Source organism: Nelusetta ayraudi, unplaced genomic scaffold (genome assembly GCF_046127955.1).
Source record: "Nelusetta ayraudi isolate G7.1 ecotype Tasmania unplaced genomic scaffold, CSIRO-AGI_Nayr_v1 ptg000008l, whole genome shotgun sequence".
NCBI lineage: Eukaryota > Metazoa > Chordata > Actinopteri > Tetraodontiformes > Monacanthidae > Nelusetta > Nelusetta ayraudi.
In genome coordinates, this window is record NW_027466058.1 from 7,054,119 (window position 1) to 7,074,660 (window position 20,542).

The 20,542-nt window shown below is 43.1% G+C and overlaps 1 protein-coding gene across 3 annotated transcripts in view; it reads right to left on the reverse strand.

Annotated features, from left to right (window-relative positions):
- Positions 1 to 282: 282 nt before the first annotated feature.
- Positions 283 to 20,542, reverse strand: part of plpp4 (phospholipid phosphatase 4) — a 59,527-nt gene continuing 39,267 nt past the window's right edge. For 2 of the 3 annotated variants that reach the window (XM_076019054.1, XM_076019056.1), the window contains 5 exons: positions 17,644 to 17,734; positions 14,326 to 14,389; positions 14,057 to 14,181; positions 6,389 to 6,559; positions 283 to 4,959 (listed from right to left, as the gene is read on the reverse strand). In XM_076019054.1, coding sequence (XP_075875169.1) covers positions 4,751 to 4,959; positions 6,389 to 6,559; positions 14,057 to 14,181; positions 14,326 to 14,389; positions 17,644 to 17,734 — 660 coding nt within the window. In that variant the 3' untranslated portion in view covers positions 283 to 4,750. The remainder of the gene's footprint in view (positions 4,960 to 6,388; positions 6,560 to 14,056; positions 14,182 to 14,325; positions 14,390 to 17,643; positions 17,735 to 20,542) is intronic. The other variant, XM_076019055.1, reaches the window with a different exon arrangement.

A 20,542-nucleotide genomic window follows, 5' to 3' on the forward strand; every position in this document is an offset into this window, starting at 1 on the left:
TTTAGATGATTAATTGTTCAGTGCAACTCCAGGATAAAAAAAAACGGTTTGGTATACATATAATTATAAGATGTTCAAGACTCGAAAACAGCCATTGCCTGACTTTTTAAAAAATATTCTATGGAGATATATGGACATTATTTTGAAAATATGTTTTCCCGTATGTCACTGTATTGCTGCTCATAAAGCAGAGGTTTGTTTTTTTTCTACAGGCACAGATAAAATGTAAAGGAAAGTTGCCTCTGACTGAAGGCCAAAACACGTCAAAAGCAAGATGCAGTCTACAGCATACAAACATTTATTGGAAACTCCAGAGCGCAGCACAACTGATGCAGAGAAGCACAACATACACTTACAGAGTTACATTCACGCACATACACTCAACTAGAACGTGCCTCACTGGCACTGCGCAGGCCCACTGAAGCCTAAAATCAACGAAGACAACTCGGAAATTTTGCTCATTCAAACATCTGCTGCTGCATAATGAAAGACTGTTCTTTTGCATATAAAAGATAATGTCGTGGTACTTGTTATTTCTAAACAAAGGGAGGTCATTCCATCATATAAACATCGACCGTCATACTTTGGGTTCCCAAGATGTGTTAAATCCAATTGACGCTACCATTGTGGCAACAGACGTAGATTCTGACAACCACACTTTAACAAGTTATGCAGGCTTTTTTTAATCTGACACTTTTCGCACAGCTGCAGTCTTTTTTTTTTTTTATTATACATAAACATATAAACAGCAATACACAGCTCAAACAGACCTCAAGGCCAGGCATGCTTATTTAATAGAAAAGTCTTCTCACAAATGAAACTGCATGCCATGGACAACACTTCTGAAGTCTGACGCTCTATGTTGGTGACATGTACTCATTAAAGTTTCATAATCCCTCTTATTGTTCTGAAATATCTCCCTCTTCAGTCCTTGGGGAAGTGGAAGGTAGTCAAGCACCAGATTTCCTTGTGCATCTGTTAAGACATTGTGAATCTTGTTGATGTTGTTTTTTCCCCATTCACTGTAGAAAATTGCTCAAGTTTCATTTTAAAATGACACATCCACAGTTCCTAAAGTTGATTTCTACTGCTACAAAACAACCTATAGCACCAAAATTAAGCAATTGAATGGTTTGAAGAAGTGATGGGAATTCATATATTACTTTATCACTACTTAATAGTGTATTAGCTGTAAAACAGATTAAACCTTTACACAACTTTTCCCATACACGTGGAGCTCAATTAAATGAATGTGTACCAACTGAGGCAAATCCAGTCTCTCGGACACGTACTCTATAATCATCTTGTATTCATAATATTTCCCTCAGCAGGTCAAATACCGAGCAATCAGATACTTTTCTCTATAGATATTGTTCTCTGAGTAAAGAGTATCTCCCTACCCAGCTTGATATTTCATATGTGTGAAGAGATGGACATGGAACAGAAATTCGTGAAATGTATTACACACATCATTTTGATGCTGACTAACTCTACAAAGGCTTCATAATAATAATAATAATAATAATAATAATAATAATAATAATAATAATAATAATAATAAAAACAAAGCAGCATGCCACTTCACATTGTGGAAGTTAGGACATCCTCAGAAAAAAATAACGACAGCAAGCAGCTTTTTGCTTCTTCCCTACAACAAGTTCGGGAACAGGCGACTCCAAAAAACTCAAACCTCAGTGGTGATGCACTGTAGATACACCATGTTATTTAAGGACTTGCATGTTTAATCTTTATTCGACTTTAATCGGAATGTATAAGCCTAGTTTGTGGCTAGAGCGAGAGGCTGTCTCTCTAGGCCACAGTTTAAATTGTAACCAAGTAACCAAGATCCTATTGAGAATGTCTGACAACCAAGTCACATATTCCATATGTATGGTGAAAGCAGATCGAGTAGTGGTTGAGTTTAATGAGAAATCAGCATCACCAGACTGCACACACAAGACAACTGGTCCAGGTGTTGCATGGCTCTGACAAAAGATGTAGCAAGATATGAAGTGGAGGAGGGAGGGTTTCAGCTTACCTGCCAGGATGCAGGAAATGTATCTTGGGCCGCGTTATGAAAGAACGTACAGGACTGTACTCTTGCCTAGTTTATACAGCCTTGGTTAGTCCTATTCCAACCACTTCAGCAACCTAATGGCTAGCATTTTTTTTTATCTTTCTGTGTAAAGGCTGGGGATCCAGATTAGGCATTCAGCCAAACAGATCAACCTTCCGAGGGCAGTCTCAAGAAAAGCACTACTTATGGGGCAAGACAGTTGTCTAAGTTAGAAAATGGTTCAATCTGTCCCAAGAAGTAAATAAAACTTACACGGACATACCCTGCAGTCGCATGAAAGGTACTTCAGCTGCAGAGGAGACTGTCCAAGACATTGCAACTATAGGTGTGATTAGCTCAAGATATGCAGTCCAGGTGGAGTAACGCCACCTATATCCAACGCAGCCAGGTGATGGGCGGTGACTTGCTGATAAACCAATGTCTTTGGTTTATCTGCAAGCAGCAAAGCCAGAAGCATTTCTGTGAAATTACGATTCTCACGTGCGGCAACACGCCCAGGGCACGTTCATAATCGGAATGACTTGCGCCCTCCCAGCCGTTTAATCTCGCAACACTAGATTTCCTAATTGGAATATGGCTTGGAAACTTCCTGCCAGATGACCTGTGGTTCGAAGCTTTCTGCTTTTTGCCACGCGTTCTTCAGTGCCCTAATCAGTGGAGTGGGCCGCTGGAGACCTGCTCACCCATTCATACTGAGTACACAACACCAAATGACAACACGCTACTGCCCGCGCACAACCCGCAAACGCAAAACACACATCCGAGAATTGATTAATCAGAGTGTCTGTGCAAATGTTCCAATTTAGCCACTACTGTAATCAGTGAGTGAGCACGACAGGTGGCGTGTTTTCAAGAAACGCCCCCTGTGTTAATCAGATGGAATACGTGAATGGGTCAGGAGAATGTGAGTCGGCAAGAGCGCTCACTCCACTAAACTATGTCCTATTTCAGAGCCTAATATGAGTTGAGCACATTTTTCTTCTTTGTTTAAAGGTTTTTAATACTATCAATATTATCGTTTTGATATTATTTCTGTGGCGAGTGAGAACCAGCACACGTGGACTTCTAAAGAGTTGCCAACAGGATGCCAACAATAATAACGGTCATGGCATTTGATGTGAAGAAATTACATCTAAAAAACCCAAACTGTTGTTGGGTAAGGGTGTCAGTGCCTCAGCTAATGTTTGCTTTTGACACAAAGCGATGCACAAATAATTTAGACTTCAGTATCTACATTATAAATAAAAAACACAACCTTTTATTACATTTATTCATACCATACGGTGTTAAAACTCTTTCGGTGCAAATCTAGTTACCTTTCAACTTCATGCTGGCAGGTTCAGCACTGAGATGAACCTCCCTGTTAATGTCCCAGCACTGTTAAGATACACATGGTAGGGAAAGCAGCAATGCTGATAAACTCTCAAATAATTATGACAAAATCTAAGAATGAATACTAAGATGAATACCAAAATAAACCCTACGTCATGCATACAGTGTAAAGAAACTAAAATCTTTGGTGTCTTCTTCTACATGCCCTCCATAAATAATCCCCCATGAAAATAATAAATAAATAGTTGATGTACTAAAGACCAGGCCTGACGTCCCCTGAATGCTAGATTGTCTATTTGTGGGACTTCACTTTCCTGAAAGCCATTTGCAATGCCTGGGCAACTCATAGGCCCCCTCATGTAGTCCTAATGTGCTCAAAATCAACAGTGTCTGACCCCCGTAATGAGGATTAATGCAGGATCAGCCCAGAGTTTGCGCCTGTCTGAACACAGTGCCGTCACATTGGTCCTACCGGCCTTGTATTGATTGCACCGTGTAACCTGTAATTTAGGTGTATGCCTGTCACAACCTCGTTTGCATGTGTTAAATGCAAGGTGACAAGGAGAGGATGAGGGCTGGGGAAAGGCTGACATGGGAAGTACCAGACAAGGAAGTGGAATGTATAATACCCAAAGAAAAAGAAAAAAGGGCAAATACTGAGTTGTGTATTGATATTTGATATTTGGCATGGATTGATACTTTTCTCATTGTAATCAAATGTGAGTTCTATTGTTATTATGATGTTACTTCTCAGGTGCTAATCAACAAATTTGTTGCCATGTGCAAATTACAAGGTGCATGATTAAAAAATAAATAAATAAACCCTCCCATACTGTGAACAATAAATTACGAAATTTGCATTGGAGTGTAATTTAGTAAGATTAAGATATTTAATAGGCTTCTGATTTCACCTTACGTTTATACTGTTGCAACATTTCATCAAGTTTATTCCTTTCTGTCTTAACAACCCAATGCTGTAAACGGCAAAGCAAATTAGCATTTGCCAAACCCGTGACACGCTATAACTGGTATAAATGTTGCCCACTTGCAGGCCTTGTTCTCACAGGCTTGCAAGTTTCTCTCCAAGGTGTAATGTGTCGCGTTTTGAGATTCCTGCACCACACATCAGAACCCAATATAGACTGCAGCCGAGCAGAAAAACAGATCTAAAATAGAAATTAACAACAATAAAAACGCAAGAACTTGGGTGCCACCGAGACTGGCCAATGGGTATGGAGATAGAGGAGTTACTGTCCACTGTTGCGTCAGTCACTGGGATAGGGGAGGTGGGCTGGGTGGTTTGGTGAAGGTCTTGGGCGGAGTCTCGGTGGTGGCCACTAGTCATACTGGCCCTTCAGTCAAACCCTCCAAGGGAAGACTGGTGGCGTTGTCAGTGGGCTGCAAGTCCTCGGCGGGATGCGAGGGTCTGTTGGCCGCAGCAGCCAGGCTGGCGTAAGGCAGGTGGCAGTCCGTGTGCAGGAAGGGCGGGTAGTGCTGACGGTAGCAGATGTACGCAAACAGCAAGCCGATTACCCCTCCGACAATGGCGTCTGTAAAAGTCACAAAAACAGTTTTATTTGGAGGTACGCGTGCTGGTTAATTTTAGCCGATGTGGAGGAGGAAAAACAACACCCTTCCTAAAATGTCTACAGTTAATTGGCCATTTCTTTATTGTGTGGCAAGGAGTATTCATCACTTGGGGCTAGTTTAGAGGTGATGAAAGTAAACCAGCAGCAAGGCCATGAATCTGGTCCGCTGGGTGCTTTGGTCACTGGCCTCTGGACAGCACGTCACAGCTACTTTGTCACCTCTGCTGAACAGTTTTGTATTAGGGCTGGTTACCCTTTGAGCTATAATACATCTTGTGGCACGACACTGCGGTAGTGAATATTAAGACTCTGTTTCTGGGCATAGATCAAAATGACGTCTCCTGCTGCTGGCTCAGTCAGATGGTGCTTTCCACTGTGTTGCCGCCGTATTTTTTTTCCACAGTTCTTACCAAACCCTTTCAACCTCCGGCTTGAAATGACCAAAAAAAAACCTGCAATCGATCCCCACTACTCAGAACTTATATGAAGCATGAACCTGCTTCTGTGAATGTTTCATCAAATGGCATCTACTGAATTTAATAGAGTGTGACTGGATGGAATATCACTTTGCTTGTCGCGCCAGGGCTGTGATTGGGGGGTCTAGCATTACCCCCTCGCGGACAGCATACACCTCCCAACTGCGCGAAAGGATGGTTATAATATCAGCATCCATCACACATGGCTCGGCAGCTGAGTTATGACTGTGTAACAGCTTATGTTTGCACAAAGATACCTGGGGCCCATCAGTTTTAATGGGCACCACCGTTGCTGCATACCTGCAGTCTGCTTGTGAGGAGAAGAAATTTTGTGGAAAAGCTCGAAAAGGAAAAAAAAGAAAGAGGCAATCTCGATATGATTGCCTATAACAACGTTGCCAGACGTGATTACTCGGTGATTGTGAAAAGACTTGTCTGTTTGGCGCCCCACTCCCCAGGAACATATGGCTCTCGAAAACCAATTAACACCACATGACAGATCTGTCATTGTGTTGCCACATACTTTCTTCTACACACATCCCATGTATGTTTTTTTTTTCTCTCCTTCACGTCAACTCTCTTTTTTTTTTTTTGCTTAAGCAGATGAAAAAATGTGCATACGTCAAGAGTCATTTTGCTTAACGGACAAGAATTCTTATCGTCCTTAGGCCTGTCTCTTTGTCAACACTTTTTGATTTAGATAAAAGTGTGATTGAGTTACAAGAGCTGCGTGAAGTCAGCGTGACTCCCTTGGTTGCCTTCAATGTTTTCTGTATGATCTCAGCGCCTCAAGTTGTGAGTGATTAAAATAGGCTTTTGTGTTGCGAGTCCCTGCCGGCTCGCAGCGCCAGGTTTCGCATTCCACGCGTCCCGACGACGGCATTCATTTGACAGTGACTTGACTGATGGCGGACCTTGCCAGTGGTGCTTGTAGTCGCAGATGCGGGACAATGCAATCATCATGGCGCTGTAGAGGGGCAGGACCATGGCACAGAGGCGCCAGCTACGTCCTCGACCCTGATCCGTGAAACACTGGAGCTTGCCTGCTAGGTAGAAAGAGGTGAAGCCAAGGCCGGAGAAAGCAACTAGCAGGGGAGGGGAGGAGGGCAGAGAGGGCAGAAAGAAGAGGAAAAAGTCAGTATGCATCAGAGATCTCAGGCAGTAAAGTTTGGAGGCTTGTGGAGTAAAGCTGTGATAGAGCCTCATGGGACAGAAAAATAACTGGGAGAGCTTGTTAGTGTGCAAAAAGGACACGGAAGTCAGCGAGGAAGTGGAACTACAGTATATTGTAAGATGGCAGTGTATGATAACGAGTGCACCTGAAGAGTCGTGCAGCAAATATCATCACGTTTAACAACTGCTCAATAAATACCAGAGGGGAAATTGATGGCAGACAACCAGCTCATCGCAGATGCGCTCAGCACATCCCACGCACGGAGGGAAAACCTATGGAGTCAAGGGTGCAGCTCACAGCCAACCGGTTGCAAGCAGAACATACTGAGTTGCAACAACAGTTGAACGCCGAGCAGACAAAAAAATCCAACAGCTTGCAAATATCCGAAAAGCAACAATGGCTTGGGAGTTGATGGGAAAGCCCTTCATGAGAGCTCAATGTGACTTGACTGCTGTGGCAGATGTGTGTCGGGGAGGGAGCCACGTCTCGGCTGATAGCCAGGAGTCTATACAAGACGCTGTTTTAACACCATTGTGTGTGACAGAGGTGCGAGAGGCGGCATTAGTTTACTGTCACAGAGGGTGGGGATGAGAGGGTGGGGAAGGGGACTGCACAAATTAACACTCAGGCTCCCAATCATCACTCAACCAGCAACTGGCCGAAATTATTAAAAACACTGGAGCACATGAAGGTAAAGGGATGGATGGGAAGAACAGGGTGCAGGAAGTCAAGATGTTTACTGGCTGGAGGAAAAAAAATACATGTCAGGCAGTTTGGAGTAATATATTGGGTGGCTCATATAGGAAGACATTGGAGGTTTGAATACAAATGGAAATAACCTTCCTCTTTTCTTTTGTCGAACCGAAGCTTTATGCAGATGATCCACTTACACATGAAAAGCCTCTGGTGCGCATTGCAATTTATTTGCTTTATTCTTCAGTTGTCACAGCATAGGTTGGAGGCTCAGTCATTATTTTTATTATTATTATTATTTCTTTTCACTGTTCTTTGCGAGTGGCTTCACTCTACCTTCTGGCTTTTCAAGGCTCTGGTGTTGTCCATCCAGGAAAAATGCTCCAGTATCATAACACTAGGGTCGTAACACCATCCACCCTATCACTGAGACTGAAAGCCACTTATTTCCCTTGTCAATCACTGATCCTACCTTCAAAGTCCAGCACTGCACAGAGTCTTTACATTTTTCAGATGTATTGAGGAAGATGGTGTGTGATTTTTTTTTTTTTTTTCCTCTTTCATGTTTTGTTATTTCATGTTTATGTTACTTAAATATCAAAGCTTATCAACGCCGCAATGCCTTTTTGTTCTTAGTTTAAAAAAGTTTGAAAAATGGAAAGCTGCGTAACTGGGATCGTCTGTACAATCAATCAGCTGCTCATGATGTGTTCGATTACCTCAGAGTTCCAGACAAGGAATGAAATAGCAAATGAATCACTGTAAGCAATAGAGATGATAATCTGCATGTGAAAGCACATAAACAAAGTGTATGTTGTACAATTCTACTATTGACACTGAAGTCCAGCCAAGTGGCAAGTACAGAGTATAATTGATGTGCTGCATTGCAAACTTCGAGTCGCCTGGGTTGTTCTGACTTTTTGACCTGAAATTCTAACTCAAGGGGATGTTTCTGGTGATGGAAAAGGCCGTGAACTTGGAAAACCCCATTTCGGAGGTATAATGGAGCACATCATCCAACCCAAACTTTGGGAGCAGAAGCTGCGAGGGATTTACACAGACACGGTCGTGTGGAAGATTCTCGGCAAATCTATCAAAACGGATCCTTTGTCGCGAGCACGGATTCTCTCCACTTAAATTCTTTACAGTTACATATTTTGGATTTTACTTCTCTGTTGGCAAGATGCAGTATTTTGCTTCGATGGAAATCCCCTGATCCCACATCTAGTTCACTCTGTTTTATAGATTTTTTTTTTCTTATGAAAAAAGAAGCGATAAAGGTTCAGCTCAGCTCAGTTACATTTTTTTTCACAAGTGAAACTCTTGCATAGCCGACTTTAAGACTGTAGCTCTGGTTCATTCCAGTTCTTAAAAAGGGGAAAAATGTACCTATTACTACTCCTACCGCATAATGCATCAATAAAGAAAGGTCCATTAAAAAACAGAAGTAATCTGCAATAATTGGTACAATGCTGTTTCACGTTTGACATTCAGCCTAATAAAGTACAAAATGAATACTTACCAGGTCTGAAATGCAGAATGTGCACACATTTAAGTATGATGTACACATCCCAGTAGATTAATTCCCTTAACCCGTAACAGCACTCCACTTCTGAGGGAGCACCTTCTAGCTCACTTTCAAAAATGTTGGTTTCAGTGCACAGTATGGGTCTGAGTATACATGGAGTATGCAGTCTAACTATATCGTAAAGAGGATACAGGAGAGGTAATTGCTCAACTCCTATGTACTAACAAGATTCTAGGATTCTAAACTGTGTAACAACTAGAGCAAAATGTAACAGTCACATTCACCAAAAGGATCAACCAGATTTTCTAAATTATAAATTATAAAAAATGGGTCTTCTGTTAAAAAGAAAAATGTCTTTAGTCAAACCAAGGGCCAGTGCATATATTCATAAGCAGCTAAATCCAAGCCAGCCAGTGACTCCTTTTTAACAACTGTATGGGTCTTAGAGGATAAACTACCTAGCTTTACAAGCAAAGGTCCATATTGTTGCTTAAATTGAACCATTAAACTTGACCAAAGGGTCCTGTTAATCACGTTTTAACAAGGGCCACCACTTGATGGCGTTCTGGAAAATAAAGTCGCCGAGGACCATGTGTTCTTAATATAACACAATGAGATATTATCCATATAAAAAGTAGGAAGAAAAAGAAATAAGCTAAATAGGCTCACAGTTTTATAGAGGCGCCATTTTATTATTATAGTGTTTTAATCACTGTGCTTATCCACCAGTGCACAGGTTTTACGGAAAACGCACAGGTGCTTGGCCAAATTTTGAGGCTATAAGGTGTGACCTCACCTCATCATTCATCAATCATTCCACTGTAGATATTCTCCATGTAACTCTGAATGTTTTTCTAACCACACTGCTGAAGCAAATATTCAGGTGAATTATCAGAGGAAGTATCCAATCCTGGAAATGTGTGATTTAAACTGCTGACTGAACTTTTCTATCATCCTTTAAAAACAAAGCACCTTCCACCTTAACTTTCAAAATCTGATTGAAAGCAGTACAGAAAAAAGTTCAGGCCACAACACACACTCAGGTTTGACAATTGTAAATGTTTCTTTTTCTTTGTTCACAAAGTTGGAATGTTATCTGATTATACTTTAAGTGAAAGATGGACGAGGACCAACACACTTTGGACCAAATAAAGTTTCCTCTTCAGTATAAGACAGAGAATCAAGGAAAATGTTTTAAGGATTTTTTTTTTAAATGACCTGCATAAACAAAACCATAACTATCGTTTACTTGTTTTTTTTTTAATTTCCATTTTATTTAGTGCGGCAACCTTGATGATTATAAAACACCTGAGATGTGGGGAGAGGCTTCAGTGCCCACTGTGATATCACGAAGGGCTGATGTGTCTTGCCGCACACTTTTGGGAAAGTTCTGCATGCAAAGTAAAGGATGAAAGGATGGCATGCATAATGCATGAGAATAAACAGCAAGGGCCCTTTTTTTGTTCATGCATATCTGCACTGAGCCAGACCGAGAAATACAATTCCAACCTTGAATTTGCATAATTATAACAACTAATATCTGTTCAGTGGGAGAGCGTTGTAATACATACAGCCTTCGCACAATTTCCAAGGAAGGAGATTCTCCCAGGAGGCAGTGAGAGCTTCCGAAAAGGCCACAGGACAGAGAGGGGGCCAACAGAGAGAAGAAACAAATGAGTAATGAATCTGCTCCATGTATTTGAAAAGCCCTGGTGGGGTTTGTCTCCTGAGATAAAGTCAATATGCCCAGTAAGACTGATGAGTGTTGAGCAGTGTTTTTGTTTTCATTTTCGAACCCGCGCGGGGTGCATTCACAGGTTGCGACGAAGGGAAGTCTGAACACTCTCGGCAGATGCAAGATGGGACGTCACGGCACTTGGCTACAAGAAGCTGAGCAAAGTGGAACGGATGCAAGTTTTCATTAGGCAGTAGATAATTAGGCTAAAAATTTTAATGTGTGCCACAATTTGGCTCAAGAGGCAAAAATTTCCATCAGCCTCAGCGGCTTATTACTAATTAGCACAGCCTGAACGGCGTAATGCACATTTAACTGTTAGGAGATTTACATTAACAATAACATAACATTCTCTGTGAGCATGGAAACTACAACCTGCGTTCTACTTCGTACCTGTTAGGAGTTTGTAGCTTTGCAAATACACTTTATTCTAGGATGGAGCACTTTCTACTATTCCACATTCTGTTTAGGGAAATTGTGAAATTTGTAGTGTATTTTCAAACAATTATTTATTCTAACATTGCCCATCACACGTTTGTTTGGTTCTTTTAAACAAAGTATTGCTGTGAAGGGGTTGAGTTGGTTTTAAATTACCGCTGAGGAGAGTCGGGTCGGCTGTCTAGCTGAAGCCTCTTTCAGGTCTCATAATGAGATACTACAACTTCCTGCCCTTATTCTTGTTAAATGATCTCTCCCTGGGCTTCCTGGGCACACAGAGACACACACTGTCAGCTCAGATCCCCCCCCCCCCCTACCTCTCCAGCCCTCCAACCCTTTCCCCCCTTCCTGTTTTGACCTTTGGTCCGAGCAGAGACCGAGGTGCGACGCTTTCCTGCCTCTTGCCGGAGGTCATGCATATTAACCAAGCACACAGGTGCCAAATCACCTCCAATCAAGAACACACAAAAGCCCAACAGGAAGTCATAATTGGCTCCGTGCGCGCGGCTCTTCCCCCCCACACGAGCCGCTCCACACCTTCTCCGGGCAGCCCAGATGGACTGGGGTTTTCCTCAGCACACAGGAGCGCACACTGCAGGGGCGTGATTCTCTCTAATGCAGCAGAAAACAATCAAAGTAGAGACCTCTGCAAAGGTGAAAGAGGCTACAGATATCAGGATGTGAAGGCGTGTCTCTCAGGATTCATTATTTGGAAAAGTTAAAATTTAATTGATCTTATGAAATGGCTTAAGCGGCACTGGGGGGAAATGCTGAGCTGAAAACAAATAATAAGGAGATGCTCAAACGCTTCAGGGCCTGCTCGCCAGCTTTAGTGCTGTGTGTATTGGTACAGCGGGCTCTGTTTGTTTTCTCTCTCTCTCTTTCTCACTCTCTCTCTGAGAAACCTGTCTTCTCCGATTTCACTTGCCATGTTTCTTTGAGCCGTGGAAATCAAGAAAAACCAAATCATAAAGAACCCGGAGCAGCTTTAACAACTCTGAAACACAATAACTGGCTCTGTGCATAACGAAAAAAAAGAAAAAAAAAAGATATAGGTATCGAAAACACTGACGACTGCTTTATATTTACACCTTTGTCTCGGCTAATGGACTAGTCCCGGCTACGCAAGGACATTTACGACGGAGATAATGTACAATCGTAGCTTCTTCTTACCATATATTAAATGTGACAATGCTCAAACAAGCAGGGAGCCGATGCATCCGGATGCTGCTCAGAACGGACGGTCATCGGTCTGGCTCGCTTCCAGCCAATTACCACATTCACCGATTCATGGAGGTACAGTATACAGTATAGGTGGAATGACTTACAGATGGTCAGACAAGCGGCATCGTGGTGAAAGGGGACAAAGACAGGAAATTGCTTTCCTGCTACTCTCCATCGGTCCGCCTTCCGACTTGCAACGCAACAACATAAGGCTATTAGAGCCATCGAGCAGATGAACGTAATCCACACACAGTGTCCCTCTCAACCGTCCCTAATGGAGACACGGGCGGAACTTCAAAGCGTCTCTCCCGTGAAGCAGGTGCCCGCTTAGCTTTAATCTTACACTAAGACTTCCATTTCGAATCAGATCAGACCGTGAAATTACAATAATCTTCTGCCAGAAAAACGGCCCACCGTGTGTTATCCGACATGCTATCTTGTAGTGTGGCGGGAACCCGCTAACGCTGTATCTCTGGTCGGAAAGACAATACAACTCACGGCCCGAAGCCTTGGAGAGTTGAGAAGAACTTGGTTCTTGGGAGTTGAAGACGTTTTGCCATTCATCCGAAAGGCCTCTCCAGTTCTTCAGGCTCACCGTAGATCAGCCACAGCCCTCCTTTACCATTCATTCTGAGGATTTGTTCCCTGAATTATTCAAATGTATATATTATTCAAAGTTCACATTACTGATACTTTTCTGACGATAATATATGTCTCTAGACAGTTGAAAAAAGGCTCCATACCAAAGTTCAGAAGACCATCCCTCACTTTTACTCATGCTCAATTTTCAGCTAAATCACAGGATGTTTACTGGAGGCTGAAAACAGAGGGCTAAACATTCCACAACGCGGGGGCAAATGGGTAGAATAAGGGGCTCCGATTTCACGCTGGAGTCACCGTTTTCAGTTAAAAGGGAATATTGAGTACTAAGAAACGTATTCACGAGTTCAAGGCGCTCAAAGCACCGGGGATTTATTTCCTTTCAACTCGCTGCGAGAGAAAACGGTTTCCGGTTCTTGTGTAGCAAGTTATAGCGAAGACGCATCTTCAGGGAGTGTAAAACAAACTTTGAATATATTCACACAGTTTTAATATCAAGCGTGGCCCCGTCAGAGCCAGGGTTCAATGAAAAAGACACCCCATGTATTTATGCATCACCAAACGTGGAGAGAAGTGTCACTGCGTGTGTTAACTACACTGTTATAAGCTCAGCACCAGCCAGGCACATGATTACCTTTTCTTTTCCTTCAGAAGGTGACATAATATCTTCTTTCCAGGCCAGGATGCATTAAGCTGACAGTTTTGTTTTTTTTGCAGACACCTGTGTTGCCAACAGAGGAACCTTGTCTGCAATCAGTCTGATGGACAGCATAAAGAGAAAAGTGTGTGAATTATTAAGCACCCCTATGAAGAGAAAACAGCTTGGAAAGCAATATGGAGTCCACCGCCCCATGTTGGACCACACAAGCGGACGCAGCAGGGAGTCAAATGATGCTAAAACCGAGAATTTTCGCAGTCACAGAAGAAAAAAAAAAAAGAGTGGATATTGTTGAGGCAAGTGCATGAGGTTGCCAACGTGCTGCTGCGCTGGGGGAATTAAACGGTAAATCACAGCTACGAGTTCAAAACACATGTGAATTCATTGGAAGACCTATCATCAGACGTAATCTTTTTTTCTCCGAGCATCGGGCTCAGATTAATATGAATCAGTGTGATGGCGATACGGCTTGGCGGCGCACCGCCGTGCAAGTGCCAGCAGCGATCTGCCTGCAGAGATAACAGGCACTCACAGGATGAATGGCTGCTGGGGAAGCTCTTGCGTCCCTCGGAGACCAACTCCGGCTCCCCCGTGCACAGCATCTTTGCATCCATCTGCCCGTCTGGGAAGCAACGCTGGAAGTAATCAGGCCGCGGTCTGAAAAATTCAACACATACCGGACACGTCTCCGCACTGCTGCTGCTTCCTTAATTGGCGCCACGCTGAGCAGTTCGTGGATGATATAAGTGCAGGATCGCTGCCAATGACGCCGGCGGAAACATTGACAAGTCTGGTTTTTACCTTCCGACAATCAGCTTGATGGTGTTTGTGAAGACTCCGTTCAGGGCCAGAGCGAGGGACACAGCTGGAGAGGGAAGGTTGACACATGCACACAGACAGACAGACAGACAGACAGACAGACAGACAGACACACACACACACACACTCAATAAAATCAGATTTTCTTTGTTGTAATTACAAATGTGACACTGATATCATTTTTCATCACAGAAATCATGCTTTCGTAAAATGCTAACTAGGCACTGCCTCCACTGCAAATGAATGTAACTCTACTCTATCAAATAAACAAAACAGACAAATTAGGTTTGTGGGAGTTTCCCCCCCAGAGGTGTGCAGATGGTAGTCAGAAATCATGTGCAATTGAGAGTGTAAAGATTTAGTTCTAGGTTTATTGAGTCAACAAAGATTAAAAAAAAAAAAAAAAAAACTGAGATATAGAGCTGCCTAGAGCTTATTTTTTAAAGTATATGGCATGCTAATTTTATTCTTTAATCAAGCCAGTTCAAATCAGTTTAAACAAGCCAGTTCTTTTATCTGCTAAATTAATTTAAAACAATAATGGCTAAGATAATGATGACAATAATGACTACTAACTTATAAAAACATTTGTGGTGGGAATGTCGAGTCAACTCGAAATGCACCTCATGACAACGTGCAAAATTCTTGAGATTATTTTTTATTTTAGAGTGCCAAACGGTGGACGACCAAAATAATGATTGTTGACAGAAAGTTGCCTGCAAAAAAATAAAAAGAATAAATACAGTAGCAGCTACTTTGAGCTACATGGAAGAGTGAAGCAGTAACCAGCTCAGCCTTGCTAATGAGCGACAGGAGGACTGGTGGTGGGGGGGGGGGAGGGGCAGTGTGGCCGTACTTTTGATTTGCTGCAAAGAAAACCACTGGGGCTCGTCATTAGCTGGAGTTCCTTCCCGACTCCGTTATTCCCAGTAGTCTGCGGCTCGATTGAATTCCCCGCAAGTCTGTCAACGCTATTTAACAGCTGGTTAATTCAGCCAAACTCCGACGCCAATTGTCCGAGGCCGGTTTGACGAGTTGACGAACGAGACGTTAAACTGCAGCAGTTGTCCTTTCATCACTTCTGTCAGACACCTCCGTGTTGCGGAGTGAGTGTCTACATGCTGCCGATATTTATTGCCCATTCGTCTTTCATTTGTATTCAGAAAGTTCGCTGAAAGTCATTTGGGCATAATTTAATTTTTGTCTGGCCCAAAGTTGACCGCAGAACTGACATAAATTTGCCACTTTATTTATAAATGGGTGTTTGTGAAACTCCTGGCATCAAAACAAAGTGCTTTTTGCCAGCTGATGGCTGGAGGTAGCTGGCGGAAGTAAGCCCTGAAAGAGACCTTATATTAGCATATTTGGGATGCTGCATCAAAAAGTACAACACTGTTTAGCATAAGGCTCGTCCAGTATTGATTCACTAGTCCGGAGAATAAATAATGACTTTTTGAATTTTGTCTGGGATGCAGCTGCAGAGGTAACGATTCCACAGATAAACGTGTATTCAAACCTGCTTTCCATTCTTCACGTGAGCTCGTGCAGCTGTGAGCTTTTGCGTCTGGTCACCAACCCTGATCACATCCCACGTGTCCTTGACTGCGCGCTCCACTTGGTTCCAATTTCAAGAAAAACAGCTATGATCCAGTGAGTGAACACAGCGTTGTTGCCATATTTATTTTCTTTTACATGTTGACATTGTTCACTGTCATGCCTGAGCGCCTTAATTGCCATTGCATCCATTCACAACAAATTTGGAATACTGCTGATAATAAGAACTGCTAATTTGGTAATGTTACCGTTTGGGATAGTTTGGTGGGGACGGAGGGGAACAGAAACATTAATCTAGCGGCGAATATAATGGAAGACACCAAAATCAGGCAGAATTTGGATGATGATGATGATGATGATGATGATGATGATGATGATGACGACGACGACGATGTTCTTCAGGAGATTTAGGTCTGTATGGAGAGCAGCGGCGATATCATCCTCCGTGTCCCTCAACATCTCTTTGTTCTGTACTGAAGCTGACATGACTCAGCGGTCGATAGAAGACTGGCTTTGAGGAATGTGGTGGATGTCTTCGGGCATGCATGACACCTTCGCGTGGATAAAAGTGCTTTTTGCTGGGTGCAAGCCTTCCCTGATCTCACTGACGTAAGCACCCACTTCCATAACAATGAGATTGGATGGAAGCTGGGGGCAGGTGGAGACAGCATGTACATCTAAGGTTGGTCTTGTGACCTTGAAATTAGCAAAGTGCTGCTGCCAACTTTCTGCCCCCGTTGTTTTTGTTTTTTTTTTGTTTTTTGTTTTTTTTTATCCATGATGCACCTGTCTTTGATTTCTGTTTGTGAAACAATCTTCTGTCTTCCTCATATAAAGGCAAGGTGCAACAGGTGAATCCTGAAGCAAACTGTCAGGCTCAATCCTTCTGGTTTAAAATACTACAATGCCACACAGACTTTTCACTGTTTGTCAAAGCTATATGTATATGTATGTGTGTATATATATATGTGTATATATATATATATATATATGTCTATATGTATATATATATATATATATATATATACATATAGACATATAGACATATATATTCATATACTGTACATATATATATATATGTATATATATATATATATATATATATATATATATATATATATATATACATATGTACATATATATATATATACTGTACATATACATGTAAATAAGAATTTGTTCTTAATAACTTAAACAATACATGAAGAAAAACAAAATATATTTTTTAACTGTTATTCTTTTTCTGTTATGTCCCTAACCCTCAGAAGTGCTGCACTGCCAGCGGGAACATGTCCCTGTTAAGTTGTACACAGCGGTGTAATCTCCACACTGACACGCTGAGCCTCCCTCGCTCCACCAGATTCATCACCGCGTCTCTCCAATTGGATTTGTGCTAAACGTTCTTAATGCTCTGCGATGTGCCAAAAGCCTCCGGACCCCAGGGAGGAGACGCGGCTGGAGCTGTGGGGCGGAGGGGGAGCGATGCCAAGATACTTGAGAATTAAACAAGTGGCATGTAATCGTAAGTGGCTGCGCATCTGCGATTTGGGATCGCACGGGTGGGGGCGCCCTGCCGGCTTTAACAAGCTGGTCACTGAGTTGAAGTATCAAGCATCGACGCAAAGTACTTCCAAGCTGGTCCCACTGAGATGAGGGAGGGGTAAAAACTCCCTCTGTAAGCTAAAACAAAAAAAAAAATCGAAGGACTGCAAAGCGGTAGCATCCCAGGTAATTGGCTGCACATACCTAAACAGGCCTCTTTAATCTCCGTCCTGTCCGTCCTTTGAATGATCTTCACCACGAATATCACAGCCAGCGGGGTAAGGAATGAGATGGCCTGTGGGGAAATAAAAGGCAAAACAATGCTTAGTACCACATATGCCGCACAACTCCGCGGGGCCTGCTTTGCAGGTTAAACCATAGACAACTTTTGCCGCAGGACACAGACCCCATCCATTATTTAGAGCGCATTTTAACAAGGCAACGTGAGCGGCCAGACAAGCTTTTTTCATTGTTCACTCCGGCTCCACAGAGAAGAGTGTTCGCCCGTCTCCCCACTTAGAATGGAGATGTGGGATTTCTCAGCGCCGTGGTTGTTTTTGCTGTTGTTGTTGTTGTTGTTTGCATCTCGCTCTCTGCTCGTTTGCTTCCTGGCCAAACTCGATATGCTTTATGGGCAGGCGCATGCACAGCAGAGGTAGTAAAACCAGAGGTAAATACCATAATGCACACACTTCATTCCTCTCCAGCAGCGTTTGTCTGCGCAAACATCTGCTTGTCAAGACTCGCGAGGGTGCTTGAAACTCAAATGACAAACAAGATCTGTCACAATGCGAGAAGCCGCCCTTGTGGTAGCGTTGGGCGGATTGTGCCGGAACTGAGCCTTTTCATTCACAACAAGGCAGCAAGCGCGAGAAAACACCGGCGGCGCATTTCACGCTCTGTCAGATTTTTGTAGCGCGGCCCTGCATGTGCACGGAAATTGCACCTGGATTTGCCCGTGCACACACTGTACGCTGAGCAGCGGGGAGGGAAAATGGCTTGAATAAGCAGCGCCACGTGAACGCTGTGAGCAGGTGATGTTTACTTAAAACAAAACTGATTCAGAGTCTGCGGCAGGTGGCATCCATCACGTCAGCCTGGAGCGCAACTAATGCCTTTAGTGTCCTTTTCTGTCACACAAGGTCCCCTCTCTTTCTTAATTAGGAAGAGAAACGTTCCAGCGAGACCCCAACGTTACTGCTGGACCTTCTCATCTGCCCTAAAGGCATTCTGAGTGACATGGCGACTCCAATTAGTACATCAAAGTTGGGCTGATTAGTTGCTGATGTGGCAGCGTTTTACATTCTCTGACATTTACTGTCACATTTTTTTTTTAAGGCTTGAGTTCTTTGACATTGTCTGAAAATGATACAGTGAAACCTCAGAGGGTTCAATGCTGCGTTCAAGGCCTGGAAGAGTAATATACATGTATGAGGGAAGCAGTGTTCAAGGTCTTAACCTTTAATCCCGTCCATCCTTCCATCCTTCCATCCATCCATCCATCCATCCATCCATCCATCTTCTACACCCGCTTACTCCAGCGCTCATGGTAGCGAGGGTCTGCTGGAGCCTCTCCCAGCTGTTGTGGGGCAAAGGCAGGGTGACACCCTGGACAAGTCGCCAGTACATTGCAGGGTCACACAGGACATTAGAGTTCCCAGTTCTCCTCACATGCATGTTTTTGGAAAGTGGGAGGAACCTCCGCAGACAGAGGGTGAACATGCAAACTCCACACAGGAAGGCCACAGGCCTGGGATCAAACCCTTGCTACCTTTCTCAAAGATAAAAACAAATCATCAAACCTTGAAATTTGTAGAAAATATATCCCAATATATTTAAAGCAAAAATTAAACACAATTAAAAAAAACAAAAAAAAAAAACAACCCGAAACATTGTTTTCCATTTCACGTTTTTATAATGTTGTAATGTTGTTCATTCATTCATTCATTTTCCATACCCACTTAGTCCCGAGCTCAGGGTCACGGGGGTCTGCTGGAGCCTATCCCAGCTGTCATAGGGCGAAGGCAGGGTGACACCCTGGACAAGTCGCCAGTTCATCGCAGGGCCACATAGAAACAAACAACCATTCACACTCACATGCACACCTACGGACAATTTAGAGTGTTCAATTGACCTCACATGCATGTTTTTGGAGTGTGGGAGGAAGCCGGAGAACCCGGAGAGAACCCACGCAGACACAGGGAGAACATGCAAACTCCACACAGAGAGGTTTGTTGAGAGATGTTGTTGTCATGCTGTAATTAAGAAAATCCTAAATTCCAGACTACATCTAAAAATAGTTTTTAAATGTGTGTTACTTGTTCCCCTCTTTCAGGGATGGTAGGAAAGACACAGAGGTGATGCCTTGGCTGGTGTCAATAGAAAGATGATGTGCATCCCCTCTGAGTGCTTGCCTCCAGGGCAGACTGCTGACCTTTGCGGCTCTCTGGAAAATGTCAAATGTGTGTAATTAAGTCAAAATGAATCAATTCCCAGTTAACGTATATTATTTACGATGTCGTTAAATCGGCAAACAATTTCAATTCCGTCGAAATCAGATCATTGGTTCTGGTGGTTGTTTTAAAATGACATTACAACGACTTTCGCGTAAACGTGTACGGCGCTTTGAGATGCCTCGTTGCTGGAAATGTGCCTAATAAATGACATTGTCTGACGTTTATCTCCAGCACGTACAATGAATCTGTCAATTGCACTGAAAACGTGAACACTCAGGATCTCACTGAAGACAAGGTTTTCATCCATCAGTCAGAGCAGTTGGTGGCAGGATTCCTCGACCTTGAGATATGAGATCTCAAGGTGATGGCAGGTGCTGGTGTTTTCGTCACAAGACGCTCTATAAATAACGTACACAGAGACCACAACTGAGTGAGGTCTTGCACAACAGTGTGCAGATAGCTACCCGAGCGAAGGTCGAGCTTGAGTCATGATGCCGCCTCATATGAATCCCTTCCATGAACTATTTTTAATACCAAGATAAATTCCGCACACCTTCGGGGCAGCTGTCAGAGCACTGACACGAAGGAAATCTGGCTCTTGGGTGTGAGCGTGGGGTGTCTTTCCCCCCTGATAAATGTGAGGGTGG